Source organism: Antechinus flavipes, chromosome 1 (assembly GCF_016432865.1).
Source record: "Antechinus flavipes isolate AdamAnt ecotype Samford, QLD, Australia chromosome 1, AdamAnt_v2, whole genome shotgun sequence".
Lineage (NCBI taxonomy): Eukaryota > Metazoa > Chordata > Mammalia > Dasyuromorphia > Dasyuridae > Antechinus > Antechinus flavipes.
The window spans coordinates 211271196-211298067 of record NC_067398.1 but is presented as its reverse complement, the minus strand read 5'-3'; the positions used below and the strand labels follow the sequence as shown (position 1 = coordinate 211298067).

The 26872-nt window shown below is 34.3% G+C and overlaps 1 protein-coding gene across 4 annotated transcripts in view; it reads left to right on the top strand.

The window, feature by feature from the left end:
* The window catches only part of TDRD7 (tudor domain containing 7), a 102445-nt gene that overhangs the window by 71686 nt on the left and 3887 nt on the right, over positions 1 to 26872 (top strand). For all 4 annotated transcript variants that reach the window (XM_051995719.1, XM_051995713.1, XM_051995728.1 and 1 more), the window contains 6 exons: positions 1606 to 1740; positions 2153 to 2239; positions 16034 to 16168; positions 18645 to 18755; positions 21699 to 22201; positions 25197 to 25357. In XM_051995719.1, the coding sequence (XP_051851679.1) occupies positions 1606 to 1740; positions 2153 to 2239; positions 16034 to 16168; positions 18645 to 18755; positions 21699 to 22201; positions 25197 to 25357 (1132 nt within the window). The remainder of the gene's footprint in view (positions 1 to 1605; positions 1741 to 2152; positions 2240 to 16033; positions 16169 to 18644; positions 18756 to 21698; positions 22202 to 25196; positions 25358 to 26872) is intronic.

The following is a 26872-nucleotide window of genomic DNA, read 5'->3' as shown; positions in this document are numbered from 1 at the left end:
TGAGGTTTTGAGGATCAAATGAGATTTCATGCATATAGAAAAAGAGAGCTAGAAAAAGAGGTATGTTGTGGTATATGTATATATGTTTATTGTTTTTCAAATTTTAAAGACTCTATGTATTATCATTATACCAAATGAATCCTTTGAATCTTATTTTTAAAAAAGATGCAACATTTAGGGTTTTTCTGTCCATTCCAAAATGAAAACAAAGCAAACCAAAAATGAAAGGAAAATGATTATTATTATTAAAAAAGAAAGAAATGAAATGAAAAAATAAGATTAAACAAAGGAGTAATTATGTTCAATAATCCTTTATCAATCTAAAATGAAATGTGAAACATGGAGAAAAATGCCAGCAGTAGGGCAGATGTCCAGTGCAGAATACTAATGGAAGAGGAAATTCTTACAAATGTTAGCTTCTCGAGATAATTCCATTTGTTGATAGATAAATATTATAGAGGGTAGAGTGAGGGAAAAAAGTGAGTTCTTACAGATTTCTGATCCTGGGCAAGTCATTTAACTTGGGTGTCATTTTCTGCAACTGTAAAAGGAGAGTAATAATAGCACTTATCTCCCAAGTTTATGGTGAGGATGAAATGAGATATTTGTAAAAGAGCTTTGTAAACTTTAAACTACTATATAAATGCTATCTATTGTTGTTGTTGTTATTATCATATGGTGTTATATTAATTAAATCAAGACCAAGAATACTATAAAACTTCCTTAATACCTACAACTCCTTAAAAGAAATAAAAAAGAGCATTATTTGTCCAGATGGAAATGCAGTTAGATAGATGGACAGACATTAAGTTAATTTAACATTACACTTATCTTGGGCCAAAACAATTGAATAAGAAATTCCTTTTGGAAAATACATAATACTTTTAGTAATCTCAGGCCATTCCCTGCAACAGAAAATCTTCCTTCCTCCCCCTCAAAACTGGATATTCTGCATGATCGATGCTGTTAGGACTTGAGAATCATGGAATACATAAATCAGAATTGCAGGTGACCTAAAGGGCAATGAAAGCATTAAAAGGCTATTTGCATATAACTAATGATGAATTGAGTGGAAGAATAGTACAAAATTTCCAGGAAGTAGATGATTGAAAAAAGAGTTGCACATAAGAGAGAAACATGAGAGTCTGTGTGCGGCACTTGGGTACTATTAATAAGTACTACTTATTAAAGGTCATCAGCATTTTGAATTCTTTGTGGTAGATATATGGGAAGACTTGCATGAAAATTGTACAAGATTAGAATATATAGATAGACTCTCTAATGTTACAAAGGATATTCATATTAATAAGGTCGCGCATGTGGATCCTTTGAATGTGAAGAGTAAAAGTTAAGTATTTTATTCTTTCAACCTATCAGTTTATCTGAAAAATTTCAGAACTTAAAAGAACAAACTATTCTATCAGCCTCATATCTCTTCTGGAAGGAAAATAAAGAAAAAAAAATGAAAGCAAATAATAGTTTCTGGAATACTCTTGAGAAAAATGTGGGCATATCATAGATTGTAGAAATTGGTATATAGTAGGTGACAGGATATTTAAGTTATTTAATATTAAAATATTCAAGGTTTGTTTTTGTTTTTTACAGGCTGATGCCATGTATACAAGTGTAAAAGTGACCAATATTTGTTCTGATGGAACTCTATACTGCCAGGTACCTTGTAAGGGTCTGTCCAAACTCAATGACATTTTGCATAAATTAGAAGATTACTTCCATTGTAAGGTGAGTAAGTATGAATAATATCATGTGTACCTCAGTACAAAGTTGATATGTCATTAAAATCTTGAATGCAAACACTGATTCAGACAGAGTATTATATTAATGGGAGTTTGAATCTGCCTTGAGCTGCAGAAGCACTCTACCCAGTAGAGTTGTATAGTCATGGAAACCTCAAAGGAGCTTGGAAAATTATATCAAAGAAAAATTCCAGAGTATAGGTTTTTATCTTACTATATTCTAGCTATTATCAGTGGGATACCTAAAATGATAGGGAATGTTTATATGAAAGCAGCAGCGTTGATTATGTTTTTAAGTAACATGCTGATATTACACAATCATTCATTTATGTACTGATGCTATGGTAGTCAGATTTTTATTGGATAGAAAATTGAAATTCTGCATTCTTATTTTACAGAACATGACATCTGAGTACTTTGTTTCATTACCTTTCTGTGGGAAAATCTGCTTGTTTCATTGCAAAGGAAAATGGTCCCGGGTGGAGGTAAAAATTAGGTTGTTTTATTTGTTAGATTCTCTTTGATTGACTATTGAGTTTGAGTTTATTCAAGATAACAAAGTTTTAGATAAATTAAATCCTATTTGGCCTTTCAAAGAAATGGTGAAATTAGTTTAATTTAATGGAATTAACGAGTGTGGCATAATTAGTTTTTTAATGTGAATATGTGCCAAAAGTCTAAATCTTGTACAATGGTTATATGCAAATTGTCTCCAACTTATAGTAGTCTTAAAAATTCATTGGTATTTAGAATTTAGAAGCCGTTTTCTCCACAAAAAAACAGTACTACACATGATAAGTAGTATCTTGGGCCAACCTAGAAAAGCCTGATTAATCCATTATAAATCAGGCATCTAGGGGATATAATAGTTAAGAGTACTGTGCTTAGAACTAGGAAGACCTGAGTTCAAATCATGCCTTATATACTTACTTGCTCTATGACCCTGGACAAAACATTTAATCTCCATTTTTCTTAGTTTCCTTATCTATATGTATGGGGATAACAATAGCACCCACTTCCCAGAATTGTTGGGAGAATCAAACGAGATATTTGTAAAGTGCTTAGCATAGTGACTAGAACATAATAAATGCTGTAGGAATATTGGCTATCATTATTGAGTATTATTTTATTGTTTAACATACCAGATATAGAACTGAACCACCAAAGAAAGTGGTCCACTTTCCTTTCTGTTGCTTCCAAATAGGTTTTTTTCCCCTTTCCTGCTCCAATGAAGAATGGAAAAAAGGTTTTAAAACTGATTTACCAAAGGGAAATATTGAAGGATTATTAAAATAAGTTTCTCCAAAACATAATTTTTTCACTTTTAATTTTTTAACTTTGACTTTACAGACGTGTAGAGATATAAGTGCACAAAATATTATTAAAAAAAAAAAACACCTTTGCTATACTAGGAAAGAATACTTGACTTTGAATCACAGGAACTGAGTTGCAGTTAGACAAATCCTTTAACCTCTCCAAGAGTATTTACTAGATGACTGGTCTTGAAGGTTTTTTAGACCTAACTCTATGATCCTATGAAAAATCTTAATTTCAGAAGAAAACCATTCTCAGGTTATCCTTGATGTCCAGCTATCACAATCACAGAAGCTGGCCCCAGGGTAAGAATGAAGGGTAGAGCTCTCTAGAGGAAATGAGAGATGAGGGCCAGAGATAACAGCAGCCTTTGGGCTGGAGAAAGACAAAGATATAGTCCTTGAGATTTACCTTCCCTTCTTCTTAACCACTTAAGTTCAGCTACCAAAAAACCCTGCTCTGGATTGTTCTATGGCAAGGAATTAAGCAAGAACCCTGTGCATATGTGTTTTTGTTCCCATGTATCAGTCAGTAGAGAATGGAAGAAGGAAGAGGAAGGAAGGGAGATCCTACATTATAATATGGAAGGAAAATGGTTTTTTTGGCATCTGGTTTTCCAAACTGACTTTGCAAATTGATCCTTAATAAGTTGGGGATTGCCTATGACCAATTTGTTACATTTCAAGAAGACCTGACTAGGTGAACATATGGAATTATTCAGTGGCCACAACTCTTTATAGTGTGTGATATGGAAATGCATAAGTATTTTACTGAAATATGCATTTTCAAATAGACTTGTATAGCTTTATGTTATGATTTTATGTAAATAAACTTTTTTAACATAATTGCTTATTTAGCAATTTCACTAATTTATTAGATACTAGCAGTCTACTCCTGAACTATTTTTATATTCATAGTTATAATTTGGATACTCAGAATGAAGGCTAAAGAATAGAATTATTTATTGGAATTATATGGAATATGGGGGGAAATATATGGTATATGATTCTTGTGGTAAAATAGTTTATTTTTTTCTTGAAGCATCTTTCTTGAAAACTTAACTTTATAGCTTAGCTGAAATTTATTATGTTAATAGTACGTATGTAAATGTAGATTCAGTCATCATCATTAAGAGGCTCCCTTAGTGTGGGATCTAGCCATTGGGATGACATCATTGACTTTGATTCCTAAATAATGCCAAAAGGTTTAGGTTTGTTCCTATTTGAAACTTTACTAGTGTTCAGTGTACAAGCCCTAAGCTACCCAGAGTTTGCCAGTAAGATTGCCAGTGAACCAGAATTCTACTTTTGGTTCACAGTTTGGTTCGTTTCTGGATTTCAGTTAACGTACAGGTATGTACACTTCCAGATCATGCTAACCTTAGGTTTTAAGTTTAATTGTGGTGGTCTAGTGAACCATATTCTGGTTCTATTCAACAGGGCCTTTTATTTATGGAGAGAAATTAACGGATAAAAAGATACTATCCCTCTTGTAATGCAAAAGTCACTAAAATAGATGAATTAAGGGCATGTCTCAACTTTGATGTTATAATGTAAATGTGTAAGGTGCCAATCATAAGAATGGCAAGAATTATTTCTAGGATAAAATCCAAGTCTCCTGCCTGGCATGTAAAGTCAAATAACAGGCCGGCCTTTTCACTTTTACTTGAATATTCCATGCTCATTCCTACCTGTGCTCCTTTGCTTATACTATTTCCTGCACCTAGAACATCCTCCTTCCTCTTTACCTGTATTCAAATTCTTTCAAGACCCAGCTTCTCCAGAAAACTTTACCTTGACATTTCTAATCCTACACTGTTGCCCTCTTATAGCCTCTATTGTCTGTTGTACCACTCTTTTTGGCACTTAGTCGTATACTGCCTTGCACTGCTTTTAACTGTTCCATATGTTTGTCTCATCTCCCCATGAGAATGTTGTTAGAACTGTGAGCACTCCCTAGAGGACCTAGCCCTCTGCCTGTGCTGCAGTTTCCAGGGGAGCCTCAAAGGACTCTTAGTTCATCTTGAGATCCAGGAAATACGGACAACAAGGGAGCTGGTGCAGTGACATGCAGGGTATGTGCTATGTTTGTCTGCCTCCTTGCCTTCTTTCTTTCCTTCTTTCCTTCCAGCACACACCAATTGTGTGTGCTGCAAATGCAAGTTGATCTCTGCAAGAGGGGAAGGGGGAAAGGGCTTGAGGAATGTCTCTTTGCATCTCAGTTTAATAAGAGAAAAGGAAGGGTCCCTAGAAAGGATGGAAGAAATATTAGAGGAAATTAGAAAGCAAGATTCCTGGGCATTGAAAAAGAAAAAAGAAAAGAAAAGAAAAAGGATCAAAATATTGATTAATGGAAGACTGAGATATATATATATATTTAAATGGAGGACCCACATTCTGTGGAATAATATAGTAGTAGTCTTTCACTATGGAGGGTAATTTCTGATCTTTGGAAGAAGTGTCCTTATATACTCAAATACCAAAAAGGATCCTTGTGAGTGAGAGGATCCCTGTTTTGCCACCCTCAGGAAGAATAATTGTAATGAACCCTTACTGAGAAGCTGAGATTTACATTTATGTAAGTCTAATGTGGCTAATTAGGAAATGTGTTTCATTTTTAAATGTGATGAAGAGCATGTCAAGATTTCTCAGATTTCCCTATCACTACCCATTTCTGTTGTTTCCTATAGAAACACATAGTACAATAAAAGTCACTTAGGTGTTCCTAATGGCATTACAATCCATGTTAGGAAACTGAAAGGTATGATAAACAGATAGATCCATATATACATACACACATGCTATTTATGTGTACATATCTGTCCAGATGGCATTTCCATTTCTCCTGGTGATTGAAGATCATTAATCCAACAAACATTCATTGAAGGCCTTCTATGGGGATGAGCATTATCAGAACACAAATATTAATGATGGTTTTTGCCTTCAAAGAGCTTTAGTTTAGCTCTAGTTTAATAATTTAAGTAGGGACTACAGAACATATACATAACTCTCATGCCAACGAAAATGTGATATGACATAATAGAAGTATAAATGTACTAGGAAAAATACAGAAGAAAGAAGGGTTCTTTCTCCCTGGAAAGGATCAGAGAAAATAAAACAAACATGGTGGCCACTGAGATTTGTGTCTTGAAAGAAGTATGAGATTTGGACACATTGAAATTGAGGAAAGGGACATTCCAGGTAAAAAGAAGAAGGAAAATGTAAGCAAGATGATTAAGAAGGAAAAACATGAGATGAATTCAGAGAACAGTATACTATATAGTCCAGTTTGCCTGAAATATGAAGTTAATGAAGGAAAATAGATTTGAACCAGACCTCAGTCCATTTTTATAAACCACAGAAAGGGGTACTAACAGAAGCTTTGACTTTGAATGAGAAAATAAGGATGAGGGAAGATGATGTCAACAGGATTTAGTTTTCTGGATGATATGGTGGGAGGAATGAATTTTTTTTTAAATCCTGAAAGAGGAAATATCCAACATTTCTGAAGTAAAAATAGCAGACTGGGCAACCTTTATTCTGATTATACCAGTAATATAAAGTTATAGTAACTTTAGTAACTTATAGTAACTATAGTAACTGGTATATATACCAGTAATAGAAAGTTTCACAGAAAGTAAACTTGAAACTGTAACACAGAGAGGTAAAATTGGATATCTCAATGTTACAGAATTCATGTAATGGGATTCTTGATTAGAATATGATAGTGGAAGGCTAGATCTTATTTAAGTATAACAGATTGTGATTTATAATCATTGAATTTGTCTCTTACTCATCTGTATGTATTTTGCACATTCTTATCTCTGACTTGGCAGACAACAATTTGTACTAATTCCACAACAAATCTTTTTTGATTGATTTAGTAGACCTGTAAAGCAGAGGAATACTATAGACAAAGTATATCTTTATTTTGGCAAAATGTTGGTAACATTTCTCATGAAATCTTGGACAAGATAAAAAAGACTGTATGATAGTATATTAGTTGCGTTTGAATAATTGCCCAATTAAAGAATCAGTGTTACCCTAAGGAGAAGGGTGGTCTCTCAACAAATATGAGGCTCTCTCTTTGAACTTTGCTTTTTGACAAGTGTTTGACAGGTTTGGGGTTTTAAATCAGTGATTTGGATGAATTTATAGAAGGCATATTAATCAAGTCTGTTAATCTCACAAAATTTTAAGGTCCATTCAAAATTATGAATGACAAAATTAAAAATTATCTTGAAAGGCTAGAATTATTAGATTAAATTAATATGACAAGATTTAGAGAGCTTATTTTAGATTAAAAGAATAAGTTTTGCAAGCATCGGAAGAAAAAGAGATCTATCCTGACCAAAAAAAAAAAAGTGCTGGCTGTTTAACTGCAAGAAGAGTTAGTATTGTGATCAGATATTTAAGAAAACTAACACAATTTTTAGTTTCATTAAAAGAATATAGGATTTGAATCAGTAATAATCACTTTATTATTTACATTAGCCATATTACATCCAAATTATGTGTTCAATAATGGGGTGCCATCTGTTAGCAGAGATATTGACAATCTAGAGTGAGTTTACAGAAGAACTTGGATATATAGTGGTTCTGGAAACTTTTATATATAACATAGTGAAGGAAGTAGGGATATTCCGCTTTAAGAACAGAAGTTTAAGGAGCATGGGAATTTATATTCATATATTTGAAGGGCATGTGAAATCTTCTGGGGAAGTAAATTACAGCTAAATATAAGGAAGAATCTCCTTTTTATCTCTCTGCCTGCCATATATATTCCTGCCAATCAGCCAGATTTTGCATTCTTGCCTCTTTTGACCAACTTCTCTCCTGTTAAACAAAATAATGTCATGATCCTTAGTATAGGTACTATTAACTGAGACTTGGTTCATTTAGGAGTTTTAGCTACTTCTATAGAATTATGCCTTTTCCATAAAAATAGAACACATGAATATGAAAATAGCAAAGCATAAAAGACTTACTTTTTAGTATGATTTAGTACTAGATTAAAAAAAAAACACAAATAGCTACCTCCTAGCCAAGCCTTAATTGTTTATTAGTATGTCCACTTCCTGAAGACAGAGATGATTGTTTTTGTCTTCCTAGCACGAAAGACCACCTAGATTTTACACATGCAGATAAGTACTTCAGGTACTTACCTCATAAATAAAATGCTTCGTGAATTGAATCTGATCATACTTCTTTGGTCTTAGTTGCACATATTCACCTCAGGCTAAATGAAAACTTAACAATGTACCTTTGAGTCAATCAGTTAATACTATAACAAAAATGGAAGTTTTGCTTGATACTCATATGATACATCAACTTTTTCATTAAATCTATTCCATAATATCTCATATTCTTTAGAACAACCTAGTGCAATAGATTGAATTATGGAGGCAACTTTGAAGAGCAGGAAAATGAAAAGAATATCCTCAAACACAAACTGTTCTTTCTGAACAGTTCAGTGTTTTTAGGAACAGAATCTTTTTTGCTCACAACTTAAGTATGTTTAACAAGAGCATTTCAGTTTTTCATAGAGTCCTGCAACTATATTGACTTTTGTCCCAACATTGCAGAGTTTAGATCACACAAGAGAGCCTTCATGATTGCAAGTGCATGCACACACACCTCTTTCTTTCTCTCCCTTTCTTCTTCTTCTTCTCTTCTCCCTCCCCCCTCTTCCTCCTCCTCCCCCCGTCCTCCTCTTCCTCCCCCTCCTCCTCCCCTCCTCCCCTCCTCCTTCTCCTCCCCTCCTCCTTCTCCCCCTCCTCCTCCCCTCCTCTCCCCTCCTCCTCCCTCCTCCTCCTCCTCTCCCCTCCTCCTCCTCCTCTCCCCTCCTCTCCCCTCCTCCTCCTCCCTCCTCCTTCTCCTCCTCCTCCTCCCCCTTCCTCCTTCTCCCTCCACTCCTCCTTCTCCTCCCCTCCTCCTCCTCCTCCTCTTCCCCCTCCTCCCCCTTCTCCTCCCCTTCCTCTCCTCCTCCTCCTCCTCCCTCCCCTCCTCCTCCTTCTCCTCCTCCTCCTCTCTCCTCCTCCTCCTTCTCCTCCCCTCCTCCTCCTCCTTCTCCTCCTTCTTCCTTCTCCTTCTCCTTCTTCTCCTTCTTTTCCTTCTTTTCCTTCTTCTCCTTCTTCTCCTCCTTCTCCTCCTTCTCCTCCTCCTCCTCCTCCTCCTCTTCCTCCTCCTCCTCCTCCTCCTCCTCCTCCTTCTCCTTCCTTCTCCCTTCTTCTCCTTCTTCTCCTCCTTCTCCTCCTTCTCCTCCTCCTCCTCCTCCTCCTCTTCCTCCTCCTCCTCCTCCTCCTCTCCTCCTTCTCCTTCCTTCTCCCTTCTTCTCCCTTCTTCTTCTCCTTCTCCTCCTCCTCCTCTTCCTCCTCCTCCTCCTCCTCCTCCTCCTCTCCCCTCCTCCCCCCCCTCCTCCTCTCCTCCCCTCCTCCCCTCCTCCCCCTCTTCCTATTTGTCATAAAGATAGTGGATTTTTAGCATTATGCATTACCAAAGTTAGTAATTGTTAATATCCTAAATGATTATTTTCCCTTTATAAGGTGCAGTTATTACATGGCTATGTCTTTAGTGTGACATGTGCTTTCCTACCCCTTTGTTGGTGACTCTTTTTGCTGTCAGTATCTACTACTCCCCATTTTCTTTGTAACCTTCTGATTGTCAATGCCACATACTATTTCTGTCCAGTGCATTTTCCCCTTTTTTCTTCCATTTGTTTCTTGTCTATTCTGCCTTTTGTTACTTCTCTCATTTTTGTTAACTTTCTTAAAGAATAGCTTCCATTCAATTTTAAATGACAGCTATTATCTTGAGTTCAGTTCAACATTTTTATAAATGACTTGAATAAAAGTTTATCAGATTTCTGAATGATATAAAAAAGAAAAGAAAAATAAAGGACTAGAGAATACCAAAAAAAGATCTTGAAAAGCTGAGATGATGAGTTTCAATTACCAAGATGAAATTTTAATGGAGATAAATTAAAACCCTACACTTGAGTTTAAAAAAATTTACAAGTACAAAAGTTTAAGGTATGACTAGAAAGTTTTTCATGTGAAAATTAAAGTCTTAATTCTTAGGCTGCATTAGCAGTAATGTTAATGATGAGAGATAGAAGATGATTCCACTATATTCTTCCCTGGTTAAAAAAGTTGGAATTATTATGTCTAGTTGTAAAGTATCGAATTTTAGAAAGGATTTGACAAACTATACCTAAGAAGAATGGTAAATTCATTCAATAATAAAAATAGCTATCATTTACATAGCACTTACTGTATGTCTGGTACTTCACTAAGCACTTTTCAATTAATTCCCCACAACAACCCTGGGAGGTAGGTGCTGTTATCCCCATTTTACAGATGAGGAAACTGAAGCATATTGAGTTATATGGCCTGCTTAGGGTCACACAGCTAATATCTGAGGACAGATTTGAATTCAGTTCTTCCTAATTTCAGGCTCAGAACATATGAGATATTCGCTCAAGAACTATAGAGAAGTCTTATTTGGGGAAAAGAAGAGTTATGATTAGGAAATAGGGTTACCATAATCAAACATTTAGAGATTTGTCAACAAGAAATTTTAAAAAATTTTTCCTACTTAACTGTGGTGAGCAAAATTAGGACAAATGGATAGAATGGATAGTGAAATAATACTCAAGTACTTAAATTGATGATCTCATTGATGTGAATATTCCCTCCAAGGATGCAGATTGCAATCTATCCATACTTAACCATTCTATGCAACTGTTGGTCTTGTTGCCCATAAATTGATCACCTGACATGTTGGAGGACTTCTTTTTTCTAATATCAAGAATTCCAATGGAGTATTCAAGCCCTGTAGCTGTTGTTCCTCACTCCTGCCATGTGATCAGCTATTCTTTTTTTCTCTTACATATTTCAATAAGAAAAATTGCCTGTCATTTAGATGTATCTAAAAGTGAAAGATACTTCAAGGGGAAGTGAATTTTTCATCAGTGGAAATCTTCAAATAGAGACTGAATCATCAAAGGGGAATATTCTATATAGGATTAGAAAAGACGTAATAAACTCTTCATTTCTAAGATTCTAAAGTGCAGCTGACTAATCTTTCATAGTGTTCTTGATATTTGTCCATTTGACCAGCCAACCACATTGCATCAAGTATAATCTCTAGAATTTTGAGTCTTAAGCTTTTTTTCCTGTGTTTAGTAATGGAGATGTGACAGTCTATATTATTTGAGAAAAAAACTCACATAACCTTTTTTAGAGTACTCACTTCAAAAAATATTCCAATGGTTCTGTGATTTCATATGAATATTCCCTCAATTCAAATTCCAACTCGTCCTTGTCTGCTCCCTTTTGTTTGACATTTGTTCATGTCTTCTATAAAGTTCACCCCAGTTTGCCACTCAAATTGCTGGAATTCTGGTTTTCTCAATAGCATCAGGATGCCAATGGAATATCCAATTGTTATACTTCTCTCTTTCCACATGAAAAGATCATCTTCTTAACCTCCTATCTTGTTTTTATGACAGATTTAATCTATATACTTATTCATTTGTTATGTGTTATAACCTACCTGTACCAAGTATGTACCTTCCATTGCCCTTTAATTATGCTCAGTTTTAAGTCTTCAGAGATTTGTAACCATATAACCAGATTAATAGAATTTTATAACTATATCATAGCAGACTATTCTTCATTGGGGATTCATATAGAGTTTTCAATGATTCTTAACCAGGTTTTATAAGAAGTTTAAAAATACCATAAATAATGGGAATCAATACCAATTTGTCCAAAAATGTGCCACCATGTATCATCTAAAAAGTTTATTGCTAGTGTAAGTTCAGAAAACATTATTTTTAACTTGAAAAAAGTGCCTACTTACTATAAGCAATAATCTGAATAACCCAGACTTGTGATTTTCTTAGTTTAGATAACTTAAATTTTCAAAATCCATAGTCTTAAAGAGTCACACAAGCTGGCAAATGTTTAAGACATGACTTGAGCCTAGGTCTTGATGATTCTGAAATCAGCTCTCTCCACTGTGCTGTTATGCCATATGTATATTTATGTGTGTGTATATATGTAATATGTAATATGTAAAAGGTATCCTTGAAATGTATCTTCTATGTGAGGTGGGATTTTTTTTTTTAAAGACTGGCTTGCTAAAAACTTGAGATATGCTCTTTTATATCTATATTCTTTTCCTTCATGAACTGATATTATCTTATGATTCGAGCTTTAACTTTTATGAAAATGGCTTTGACTTTTCTAGCTTCAGCTCTATCCAGGTTTCAGGCCTGTTTGCTTATGGGATAGCTCTATTAAGTATGTAAAATTATCTTTTTCTCTGTTCCCTAAATTTGATCCCTCAATCTCCCTATTTCTTTCAATGACACTAGCTACCTTTTTTTTTTTTTTTTTTTTTTTGGTCTTTGTTTTAAAACCTCAGTTTCCTAGTTTTCTCTTTCCTTCACAATCAGTTATTAAATTCAATCACTTAATCTTTAAAATGTATCTGAATCCCTTTCTACTAATATCAATTAAATTCAAGCATATTTGTCACCTATCACCTAGATGATGATGATGATGATGATGATTATAATTGTTGCAGTGTTCTAATTTGTCCTCCTCTAGACTTTTCCACTTCCATTCCATCCATCCTGCAAATTAATCTTCAAGAAAACACTTAATTTCTTCATCTCACTTTAATGCTTGAAAATCTCCAATAGTTCTACTTTAGATATGAATATAAAGTGTTATCTTGGTATTCGTGACCAATCCCAATCATCATTTCTATAAACCAACCTTATTTTTCTCCCAAAATAATTGCTCCAATGATGCTGCAAAATAGTATGTTCATTCCTAACTCTGATTTATGTTCTGCTCTTCTTCTATCCTGAAATGCCTTTGGGTTTGCTTATCCAAAGTCTACAGAGCTTAGCTCAGGACCTTCTCTTACTGAAGGGTTTCAAATAGTCAACAAGTAATTGTCCTGTGTCCAGTCTTTTGCTTGATTGGAAAGGACAAAGCTGGGAACTTTGGATAGAAGTTACAAAGAGGCAGATTTGGACTTGGTCTGAGGAAGAACTTCCTGACAATTGGAGCTATCCAAAAGTGAAATGACCAGTTTAAAAAATACAATGATTGTCTGGAGTTGGTGGTTTTTCTGTCACTCAAAGGAAAGGCTATATAACTAAAGATGTTTGAGGAAGTTTGTAGATTGAATTCTTATTCATTTATGGGTTGGATTAGATGGCCTCTGAAATCCTTCCAATTCTGATTCTGAGAAATAACTTAAAAAAACTTTCTGTTCTTAACTTGAAATTATTTAAAATTTGTTCCATTTTTAAATTTTATTTTCATTAGAGAACCAGAAAGCATGTTTTTAGGGTAAGAAAAAAATTGCTATTTCTATAGAATAACAGAATTGCCTGAAGTTGACCATATTAGGTTTTTTGGTTTCCCATTTCTCCCTCTTAACTCATGGAGCTTCCAGTGTAAAACTTATCTTTTTTTTTTTTTTTTTTTTTAATGAATCTCCATATAGAGTTCTATACCCTCTTATTTTTATTGATTTGTTTTAATGATTTATTTTAAGGTTACCATTTTTTCTTTATTTTTATTTCTTATTGAGCTTCATTTTCTTTATTTTAGTGCTTTACTTTAGCTTATTGAGGTCTTCTTAGATTAATTTGCCTGTCATTTATTGTATTGGCAATAATATTCAGCTTTGTGTCATCATTAGATTTGATAATCAAATGTATCTTCATTTATATATTGGTAAATACTTTGAATGAAGCATGATTAAAAGCAAAGTTCTTGTAGCATATCACTAATAGACATCCCTCCAAGTTAATATTAATTTATCAATGATTTAGAAGTACTCTCTATGCCCAGTTTTTCAGTTACTTCCAAATCCACCAAATTTTACTATCATCCCTTTTCCTCCCAAACAAAAATATAATTCTATTAAATCCATAGCTGAAATCCAATTGTACAGTCTCTGGAGTTCCCCTGAATTACTGATTAAGTGTCCCAAAAAAGTACTGAATACTGAGGTCATTCTGGCATGATGTTCTTTATTATTATTATTAATTTTTTCCTGGTTATATGTACATATTAATGTTTTGAATACACATTTTTGCGAATCATGTTGGGAGAGAAAAATACATTTCAAAAGGTAAAAACCACAAAAGAAAAAAAATTTTTTTAAATGAAAATGATTGTTCTTAACTCAAAATGGCAGTGTTTCTTTGATTACTAAATAAATGTTTTTGAGTAATTTATTTCAGACTTTTGTTATTGTCAACATCAAATTCTTCCACTTAAGTTTGAAGGTAGACTCCACCTTCTTTCTCTGTGAAAATTGGGGTGCTTTTATCTGTTTCCTGCCCTAGAATACACCACCTGGCTCTGTGTCTGCCCAGGCACATATGGTGCCTCAGAGACTATAACTGTGAATCATTTTTGTAATCCAAGATGTAATTTGTCTAGGGCAGTGATTTTGATTCTCCCATAGGACAGTGAAGGACCCTTTTATTTTCTTTCCATTTCTCTTCAGTTTCAGTTCTCACACTCTTAAGATGTTATGTTTTTTAATCAATAAGCCAAAAAAAAAAATAGTAGGAATTTAAGTCATTTCTTTTCTCTCTGGTATTCCCCCCATTCACCCAAAACAGCATGCACAGCGTTTCCAATATACTGCCTGGTTGAAGTACATGCTCCACAGAGAGAGAGGTGGTTGGCTGTAGATTGGCCAAGCTTTTAGTTTATCACTGGAGAGTTGATATTAGAGAGTAGTGATAAACTTCAATTGTAAGAACAGCCTGGCAGTCAGCAAAATTCTTTATTCAGGGAAAATAATAATTTATAGCACCTCAAGTAATTACCAGTCTTTGACCCTGTAACCAATTAGATTGTTAACGTGTTATGCCCAATCTAAGACTTAAGACCCACTTTTCAAGAACTATAAGACTCAATGTGATTTCAGATTAGACTAAGAGAATATCAGAGGTGGATAGCTGTTTGATGGCAAATAAAACCATTGGTGACATTACATTTCAGCAGTGAGAAGTGACTCCCATCTGTGACTACTTTGTATATATATTGTTCCATATGGTATTTCTATATTCATTTCTTCTATTTATGTATGCTGTTCCATTTTTTAAAAAATAAATTTTTAAATGAGGCCTCATCACTAACCATATTCAAGGCCTACTTGGTGGCATTATAAAGAGCTCAGATTTATGTAGTAAGTGTCACAAGGGTAATCTTAACCAAGTTAAGCTTATTTTTCAGTGACTGAAAATATGTTGTTAGAAGAGCTCCCTTAATTTTTTAATGTTACCATAATGTGTGCTAGTCATGATTTCTTCAAAAGGGTTCCTTTTGTTACAAGTAGCGCGCGCGCGCACACACACACACACACACACACACACACACACACACACACACATACACACAAACCTATTAGTGCAATCTAGGGTAATGTCTCTTAGGATCTTAACTAGTTGAATTCATGTCAATATAATTTTTAAATGAAAACTTTCTGACTCTTGAGGAATGTCTAGTAAGCTATCATAGTATTTAAAATGTGCTCTTTGTAGGAAAAAAGGATTAAATCTTCCTAAAATCAAATTACTTGAAGCATAGAAAAGTCCATTTTAACTTTAGGGCAAGTGAGCATTATAATTTGGTTAGTGCTGATATTTTCTGCTACTTATTGCCTGTTAGAGTAAAAAGTACCCAGGTTCTGGAGCCAGAACTCTGGGCTAAGTTCTGCCTCTGACACTTAATAGACCTGTAGTCAGGCCACTTAACTTCTCTAAGCCTCAGTTTCCTTATTTTGTAAAATGATGACGTTGGACTCAATAGCCCTATCAGCTCCATCTCTAGAAAATTTTAAATATGAGCTGGAATTCTAGTACTCAAACATCTTTATATTTTGTCCATCTTAAGTTAATAAATACTTTTTTCATTCCAGATAACAAATGTTCACAGTAGTCGGGCTCTTGATGTTCAGTTCTTGGATAGTGGCACAGTCACTTCTGTCAAAGTGTCAGAACTCAGAGAAATTCCGCCTCGCTTTCTACAAGAATTGATTGCAATACCACCCCAGGTAACATATCACTTTTTAAAATTTGCAGAAAATTGCTTACAGTATAGCCAAAGTCACTATTAGGTTTAAGAAAACATAGTCTCAGATTAGTCTAAATTTAGCTGCTTACTCATTTTCAGACAAATTTTGCCAATTCATACTTAGATTAGTATGAATTATGTTTTATTATTAGTTTGAATGTATTTTTAAGAAATTCTGTTTTTGTGTATACCCTTTGATCCAGCAGTGTTTCTACTGGGCTTATACCCCAAGAGATACTAAAGAAAGGAAAGGGACCTGTATGTGCCAAAAAGTCTGTAGCAGCCCTGTTTGTAGTGGCTAGAAACTGGAAATTGAATGGATGCCCATCAATTGGAGAATGGTTGAGTAAATTGTGGTATATGAATGTTATGGAATATTATTGTTCTGTAAGGAATGACCAGCAGGATGAATACAGAGAGGACTGGAGAGACTTACATGAACTGATGCTAAGTGAAACGAGCAGAACCAGGAGATCATTATATACCTCAACAACGATACTGTTTGAGGATATATTCTGATGGAAGTGGATTTCTTCGATAAGGAGAGTTAATTCAGATCAAAGATGGGCAGAAGCAGCTACACCCAAAGAAAGAACCCTGGGAAATGAATATAAACTGCTTGCATTTTTGTTTTTTTTCCCGGGTTATTTCTACCTTCTGAATTCAATTCTCCCTGTGCAACAAGAAAACTGTTCAGTTCTGCACACATATATTGTATCTAGGATACACTGTGACATATTCATCATGTAAAGGATTGCTTGCCATCTAGGGGAGGGGGTGGAGGGAGGGAAGGGAAAAATCAGAACAGAAGTGAATGCAAGGGATAATGCTGTAAAAAAAAATTACCCTGGTATGGATTCTATCAATAAAAAGTTATTTAAAAAAAAAAAAAAGAAAGAAAAAAGAAATTCTGTTTTATCATTTCCAAGATCACACAGTTAATTAGAAATAAACTAGTTTCATAGTAGAAATCAAGCTTTAATGAACAGACAGAAATGATCAGTAATTAAAATATTGCAAAATAAACAGTACTGGCATCAATATCCATATATCGCAATTTATTGTCTGTAAATGCATATTGCTAGAATGTTTAAAAACAAAGCCTTAAGTAAGTTATTATTTTCTTTCCTAATCTTTGTCCATTGTTATTGTTATTTAGTTGTTTTCACTGGTGACCCCATTTGGGGTTATCTTAGCATGATACTGGATGATTTGCTATTTTGTTCTCCATCTCATTTTACATTTGAGGACGTTGAGGCAAACAGAATAAAGTGATTTATCTAGTAAGTGTCTGAGAACATATTTGAACTCAGATCTTCCTGAGTCCAAGCCTGGTGCTTTATCTATTCACTGAGACAACAATTGCCCCAACAACAATCCTGGTCCGTTTCTGAAATACAAATGAATGTGTCTTATTGTATTGAGTCGCCCCACATTGCCACTAAAATGAAAGCTTAGAATAATCAGGTATTATATTATTAACTAATTACTGGTACTCAAGAAAAGCATCATAGTGTGGGACAGCACAGGAGAAGAAAGTACAAAAAGAGAATCCAGCACAGAAAAGCCATTGGAAACAAGTGGCTCAACCGAGAAAGCCTTATAGGCCTCCAAGAGATGACTTAATGCTTGCTTAGGAGCAGTTGTTCACATAGAAATGAAGCAAAATAAGAGATAAGGTGAAAGCCAAAGGTGGTAATGGGAGTTATTGTTTTTGTTTTTTTAATTATCATGTTAGATTTTAGCATTTCATATTGGGGCAGCTAGGTGGCGCAGTGGATAAGAGTGTCCTGGCCTCAGACACTTACTAGCTATGTGACTCTGGGCAAGTCTCTTAACTCGTTTGCTTCAGTTCCTCATCTGTAAAAATGAGCTGGAGGAGAAAATGGCAGTCCAGTATCTCAGCCAAGAAAACCCCAAATGGAGTCACAAGAGTTGGGCATAACTGAAATGACTGAACAAGAGATAAGGTAAAAACCAAAGGCAATCATTTGATTATCATTTGTTAGATTCTGGCATCTTATATTATCGTAGAGTTAGAGCAGAAAGGATACCTAGAGGCCGCCTAGTTGGGCTTCTCATTTTATAGGTGATGGAACAGAGGCCCAGGGAATTGAAGGGACGTGAACACAGTCATCAGAGTAGTAGTAAGTGACAAAACTGGCATCAGAGCCCAGGCTGTCTGACTTCAATGCCATTCTTTCTCAAGATTGCACATAATTAGGAGTTGATTATATTTTTTTCTACAAACTTGAGAGCTAAATATTACAATAATTTTTGTGATTGTGTTCAATTTTGTCCTTGGAATGAGGAGTATGTTTTCATAAGGAATAATTGAGTACTTTGTACTTTGGTCATCTCTGAATTATAAAAAATATATTTTTTTAAAAGATAATGAATTTTTAAATAGCATGAGCTAAAAATATTCATACATTTTTATTGTTCTTCATTTTCAGGCCATTAAATGCTGTTTAGCTGATCTTCCACTTAGTATTGGCATGTGGACACCAGATGCTGTCCTTTGGTTAAGAGATACAGTTTTGAACTGCTCTGATTGTAGCATTAAGGTTGGCATTTTATTAAATAACTTAATTGCTTAAAACTCTTAAGAAAAAAATTTGTAAATATAACTAGATGATTTTATATTATGGCAAGATGAAAACTTTCCTTTAGATTTGGTCATGAGCTCCATTATGTTTTTATATATATAGTATAGCTCACAATTAAATAATTTCTTGTTTGAGAAGATGTTCCAGATTTTTGCAGTATTTGTAAGACACTTTTCTTACTTTGTTTCCTTATTACTGAGCACACTGTTCATGAAGTTTTTGTGAATAGCCTTCATTTCATTCTCTCATTCACGTGCCACAATTATGCCAATAGATGTCACTTTGCCACCATTTTAACTGGTGATAGGGAATTAAGTATTCTATAACCTGAAACATTTCTCTTTTATAGAATTTTGCTTAAATGCTTGAGCTTTTATTTTCTATAATAACTTGCCCATGTAGTACATTTTATGATTTATGGTGCAATTTCCTCATGTCGGTGCCATGTGATAGATAATGCTGACTTCCCCTCTCCCTCGCTCCCCCCCTTTAGAGCCTGGGAAGATTTTAGCTGGCTGGAAAGAGTGAGAAGTTGGGTATGAAGGATGGGTGGGACTTGCCCAAGCGTGAGTCACACACACTGGTTGTTCTGTAGGGCCCACCTGACTCTTATGTCCAGAATTCTTTAAAAGTGCACAATACTGCCTTCTAATAACACACAAATGATCTTTTAAAAAGATTTAGTATTGTTGGCTAATTGGTATGAAATGCATAGATACAATTAACATATTTCTAAAATGCAACATAACTACCATAATTTGTTATAAGCAAAAAATACTGGTTGAAAAAAAATGATTCTCTTCTTGGATTGAATTTTAAATTGATTTGTTTATATTTGTTTTTGAATAGCTACCCAAAAAATTGGCTATTTTTGTATCTTAATTCCCCTTTCCCAGAAATACCAAACTAAGACCCAGCTCTATTCTCACTTTATTCAGAAGCCATCTTCCTCCTACTAAGTACATTCCATATTGATTTTTTCCCTTTCTCTGAACTCCGTAGAACTTTGAAACCTTAGTTTTTAGCACAGTGATTGATGAATAAATGCTTATTGACTGACACCCACCATATACAAGATACTGGCATAGGGAAAGATTTGAAAAGAGACACTGACATCTGACAGCATGTAATACCTTAACTTATCTTATGTTAGGTAAAGAAAAATAGATTAAAATTTAGAAGGCCATAAGTACATTTTAAAATACTTATGAACAATTGAATATTCTAATGTATACTAAACTTTCCTATTATATTATATTAAGACTACTATCTTTCTAGATATTCAAGTTCTCAATCCTTTTATCATCCCAGATTCTTCTCTTTAACTCAATCCATATTCTAATCCAAACTTTGTAATTTTTTTCTCAGCAAAATCTTTCCCCTCCAGTTTTTCCACATTCACAGAAGCTACCACTCTTTTTCAAGATTTGATCAATCCTCAGTTAGTCTATCACCATAGCCTTCTAACTGAACTCCTCAAGTCTCTCTCCATACCAATTCATCCTCTGCAGACTTGCTATTGTGGTTTTCTGAAGCATAAGTCTTATATGTCACACCAATTCCCCTCCACTTTGCTCAGCAAATTCTAGTGACTCCTTATTACCCCCAACTTCAAATATAAACTACTTTGCAATTTAAAGTTAATTTAACCTCATCTCTTCTTGTCTTTCCCAGTCTTTGTACTGAGCTCGGAATGTGGAAATCTGGGTTCTTATCATAGGCTTACAGAGTTAGAACTGGAAGGGACTTGACAGATAAAGATTTTCTAAGGTCTTAGAAAAGCATTAAATAAGTGACCCAAAGTCACCTACATGTAGCAAATAGAGAATAAGAAATTTGAATTTTGCTCATGGGGCTCCAGATCTTTTTTTTTTTTTTTTTCCCATTGTAACCACATGAGTGATTTTCCCATTAAATCTGATAATTATTAGCTTTGTGATGCAGGACAAACCATCTGTGTGTCTCAAGCAATTCTGCCAGGACTTATATTGCTAAATCATCAATTCCATATTAAAAAACAAAAACCACTGATTGTAAAATCTCTGAAACTGGGTTCAAATTCTGACTACTTACCTGTACGACTTCTCTGTAAAATTAAGAGGTCAGACTAATTGATCTCTGAGCTTCTCCTTCCAGCTCTAAATTTATGAACTTATGAATCTGTTCATTTAGACAGTTGCAATTTATACAGGTGTAAAATTCCCACACTAGGACTTCTCTGTGCTGCAAAACTCCCATTTCTTGCACATACCCCAATTCTAGAAATATAGTTGAGGGCTTTTCTAGCAGAAATCAGAAATGTACTCTTTATTTCTTGTTAGGCCATCCAGAGCCTCCCAGCTGGCACAGAGGCTAAAGAAAGGGGCACTTGAGTCACCTACTAGTTCACCAGAATATTTTGTCATTTGGATCCAAAAATTGTTTATTGTGTATTTATTCCTATCCCAGTCTGAGGATATTTCAGCTATAACTACAAGAACTACTTGGTATTTTCATACCTCAAATAACATGTTTACAATTGTGTCATATTGTAAATATTATTAAAATGCATACATAATTTACTATTTCAAAGGGGAAAATGTTAATAACATTGAAATTTTTTCATAGACCTACAATTCCTATTTCCCAAAGCATGTAACCTTCATAAATGAAAGTAAGAAAGTAAGTTTAAGCAAAATGTAATTCATAACATCATACTCTCCATGGGTTTTTAAGTATGGTAAGTCAGGACCCTAAAGTTATCTTGATATAAAAATATAATAGAAAATGTGTTATGTCTTAAATTTGCACAATTAACAATGAAATACTAGATCATCTTCACGATGTTGATTCTGTAAATAATTTTACCTTTTTTTTGATAAATTTAGATTTTGTTTAATCATTTTATTTCTTTTCTAAAAGGTTATGAAATTGGATGAACCCAAAGGAATCGCACATATTTATCTATTTACTCCTAAAAATTTCCCAGATCCTCATCGCAGCATTAATCGGCAGATTACAAATGCGGATTTATGGAAGCATCAGAAAGATGTGTTTTTGAGTGCTGCACCTTGTGAAGTTAATCCTTCTAACAACAAAAGTGACAGTGTCACTCTACCGAGAACCACTCTTGAAAGTGTCAAGAAAAACTTCATCGATACCATTCCAAGGTCTTTAATAGAACATGCCACCACCCTTTCTATTATGGAGCTTCCCCCTCCAATACCTTTGTCGAAGCCAGGAGAACACATGGATGTCTATGTGCCAGTGGCCTGCCATCCTGGTCATTTTGTTATCCAGCCTTGGCAAGAGTTACATAAACTGGAAGTTCTGATGGAAGAAATGATTCTGTATTATAGTGTGTCTGAAGAGCGACCTGTAACAGTGGAAAAAGACAAAGTGTATGCTGCAAAAGTAGAAAACAAGTAAGTGTTTGGGAGATGCGGCAGTAGTAGGGTATCTTTACACATGATGTTTGTCCTGGCTTTTAGAGAAGTCAGTGCCAAAAGTTTTCTGCCCCAATGGAGTTACTTTGGGGAAAAAATGGAATTACTTTTTTTTTTTTTTTTAAGGATTTTAAATGGAAAAGGAGACTGATTAATTTCAGGGTTTGCCAGTCTATAAAACAACATAATTCAATTGTCGATAGGGACATTTCAAAACTTTGTCATTAGTAGAGAAACCATCTTCTGTGTGGATTCTGTAAAACATCTTCCATGATATTAGTGAATAACTTAAGTGAGTCTGTGTCTCACAGTTTTATTCTTCACTTGATATTCACCATCAAATAAATGTCTCCCTCTTTTTTCATGCTATCTTATGTGACTTTAACATGTGTGGGAGAAGTTTTGTTTGAGGGGGCTCCATTTCCAATTAGAAAAAAATCAAGAAATACATGGATGGATTAGAGTAATGTGTAAGACTAGAAAGATAGGAAGGGGGAAGGTTGTAAAGATCTTTAAATGCCACATAAATGATTTGATGTTTGATTCTAGAGATAATAAGGACCTACTAGAGGTTTTTTTTTTTGTTTGTTTTTGTTTTTGTTTTTTTAAAGCAGGGTGGGGATGACATGGCCAGATCTGTGATTTAGGAAAACCACTTTGGCAAGTGTGTGGAGATAAAATAAGAATAGGAAGAAACTTAAGTTGGGAAGGTCAATTAGAAGTCCTGGCAGAATAGTGGCTAGAATTTATATTTTAATTTAATCAAATGCAACTTTTTATTCATACATCTTTGGATCAAGATTAAGATATGAAAGAAAAAACTTGGAAGATAATTTTCAAAAAGTAAATACATTGCACAATGAAACTCTTGACTGATACTGAACTGAACCATACAAATATAGGATGAGTAAATGTCAGTTATAAATGACTTTTCTATTTGAGCTCATATGTTGAGTATTCTTCATACTTGGTTAGAAAGTGTAAAATGTCAAACTTCTAGAATCTATCCATAATCTATCAAGGCAAGAACTTTTACTTACACCATTATCCTTGAGAAATGAATTCAAAACTAAAATACAGTGAATATATTTTCGAATTGATCTTTTCTGTTTCCTTAATATTCAGTGTTTTAAATTATAAACTTAAGTTATCAATAAAAGCAATCAAATAAATATAAACTTACAAATTTAGAACTGTGGTGAACTTAGAGATCATTTAATCTGACCCCTTCATTAACAGAAGAGGAAGCCCAATACCCAAAAAGTTAAGTGACACTTGCCATTGAGGCAGCATTTGAACCTGGCACCTCTGACTTCAAATCCTATGGGCATCTCAGTATCTTACTAATGAATGGGTCCAACAAGAAAAAGCCAAACAAATCAAAAAAGAAACATTTTTGTTTTCTGTTGCCTTTCAGACCTATACCAAGTTCTACTTGTTTATCCTAATTTTCTTTTTTCCCCTCCATGATCATAATCAATGTACATATAGTTCTGGTCCCATTGATTTTGTATTGTTATGTCCATATTTTGTTGTATATTTCATATTCACTAGTTATTATAGCACCATGCTTTTGATTACATCAAAATGCCACTTTAAAAAAATATATTTTTGTCACTCTGAAGTAGATATATAATCTGTTTGGCCACTTGCACACCTAGAAACAGTCATCTGAATTAAGTCACCCTCTTCATAGAAGAGATAGAAACTAGAACTAAGTTTTATTGACATAGTGAACTCTTAAATGAGGAAACTCTATCATTGTAGATGACCATCTTTTCTGCAACTTGTCTTCTTACTGAGAATATTGAGAGGTTGTGATTTGTCCAGGATCTCTCACACACACACACACACACACACACACACACCTAGTAGATGTCAAGAGATATCAGATAGCTCCATTTCTCCACTCTTCTCTTGAAGCCTTACCTTTTCAGTTCCTGTATTTATATTAGCAACTACTATTTCCAACTCACTTTCTGGTTGCTACATTTAAGGGGGGTTGTTTGAAGGATAGTTGCATCTTTCCAGTAGTTAAAGGTTACTTCACATAAATCACAGCTGCCTTTCATCCATTTCCATCTCCTGTACAAATCAAGCTGCTTCCTGTCTTTGGGCCTTCATTGCTATTGCTGTATCATATGCAATTCAATGCCCTCCAAACTCTCTGCCAGCTCTAAATTTTGGAACCCTAAATTGTGAAAGAATCACCACCACCTCTAGACTTAAACCTGGATTCAAACTCTGTCCCTGATGCTATCTTTCTAGCCTTAGGCTAGGCACTTGGTTTCTCTCAATATGCAAAAAAAAGGACTGAATTGGAATACCTCTGATATCCAGTCCAGCATTTTATGGTTCTAAGATCCTTTCCCCTCTTCTTTGCATATTAATAGCTCAACAAAATATGTTCTAGTTGTGCAAGTTTAGAACTGATCAAGAAGTCTCATTTTGGGGGATCATCTGGAAAGAAAAAAACTGGCATTGGTTTTTTTCTTGTGCTTAACTTCAAACTAATCTTTTTTTCACTTTTTGTCATTCTTAATTGTGCTGTCTTAAGCAGAACAACTTTGAAAGTTACACTTTGAATTTGTTATATACTTAGAAAGAAAAACAAGCAGTAAATTATAGAAATGTATACTCTCCTGTACAATTCTCTTTCTCTGTTTTCTGTGTATATGGAAATGCTCATTGTATTTGGCATTAAATTTGGAATTTTTAAATTGTCTTAATGTCTTAACCTTATTGCCATATTTATTCTAATTTTGAGCTATTATGTTAATGATAGTCTGTGGACCAAGAAATGGTAATGGCTTCAAAAAATGTGTCCCATCTATATTATTTTGTCCTTTGATCTTAGCTTTTGAGAAGCAACAACCCACATTAATTTTATAAATTTCTTCATAAAATGGTATTTAATCATAAAATCAATATTTATTTAAATCGTTTTTCTCTTTAACTCATTAAATGTTTTTAGGTGGCACAGAGTACTTTTGAAAGGAATTCTGACCAATGGACTGGTTTCTGTTTATGAGTTGGATTATGGTAAACATGAATTAGTGAGCATCAGGAAAGTACAGCCTCTAGTGGATGTGTTCCGGAAGCTGCCCTTTCAGGCCATCACAGCTCAACTTGCAGGTAAATTGTAAAACTGGAACCAGCCTTAGGACATGCTCTTTTCTTGATGTCTGTATCTCTGCTATACATGGACCCTCTGGAGTTCTGACATACATCAGAATAGTAATTGTGGTTTGGGGGAGGGCAAAGAACTAAAAACAAAGATCTGTCAACTGGGAAAATGGAACATTCTTGTGCTCTAAAAAATCATGACTTTAATCGTCCATTCAGCCAATGTTATAAATGGATAGAAAATAAAGAGGATCAAGAAAATAAAATACACGATGACAAACAATGGAAGTGATAAGAACAAAATAAAACTAAACTAAACATTATATATTTATAAAATGACCAAACATGTCCCCAGTGAAGAATTGAGACTTTCTATCACTGCCAATCACAAATTCACTGTTAGATGCAGAAGTATATTTGATTTTACCACACTAGTGCTTTTTTTTTTTTTTTTGGGAAGTCTTTATGACTAAGGATGCTTTGTTCAACAGATAGGAATATTTTCAGAAATGAATAATATAAAAACAAAAGGCATATAAAATTATATCATGCCTAAATTCCATTACTTTTTATTAACCCTTATCTAACTTAACTTATACTAACTTAACTAAATTTTGATACTAGGAAAAGAACACCATGGATTGTAGACTTAAAAGAACTCAAGTTCTACCCCTCTTTAACAATGGCTTTCTAACCTTGGGCATCCATTGCAGCACTATATGGTTCTATGATCCTTTATTCTTTTCTTTGCATATTACAAGTCCAACAAAATATGTAACTAACATACTAACTTTTATTATAGACTTTAACATCAAACTTGTGCAAGCTTAGAAAATGAAATTTTATTATTAAATTTCAGTTCAGTTTCCCCCCTCTCCTAAGGTAATTGAGGTTAAGTGACTTGTCCAGGGTCACACAGCTAGGAAGTGTTAAGTATCTGAGGTCACATTTGAACTCAGGTCCTCCTGACTTTCAAGGCTGGTGCTCTATCCACTGCGCCACCTAGCTGCCCCTGTTTCAGTTCAGTTTTAAAGATTTTGTAAAGTTGGGTCTCATAACACTTGCCTTCTGAGTTCTAGAGATCTTGGATTATAGAATCTTAACAAATGAAAAGAAAATTTTAAAATTATCTAAGTTCAGTCTGTTCATTTTAGAAATGAGAAAAACATGGCCCAGAGAGAAGACAGAGATACAAATTGTAGTTGGGAAGGAACCTGACTTGAACTAGTGACTTTCCTATCTACTGCCCATGTGAACTTCAGCAGATCATTTGATAGACCTCAGTTTCCTCATTTGTAAAATGAAAAGGGGTAAAATAGATAATTTTAAGAGCTTTCCCAGCTTTTTTCCTAAATCCTGAGTAATCTGCCTGGGTAACTTAGACTGCCTCACTCATAGTCCCGTACCACTTATTTAGAAAAGTTGTATTAAAAACTGTAAAAAGATCTAGGATTAGAGAAAACTTATTGATGTCATTCATTGATTTTAAGTCCCAGAATTGGAAGAGACTTAAAAGATTATTTA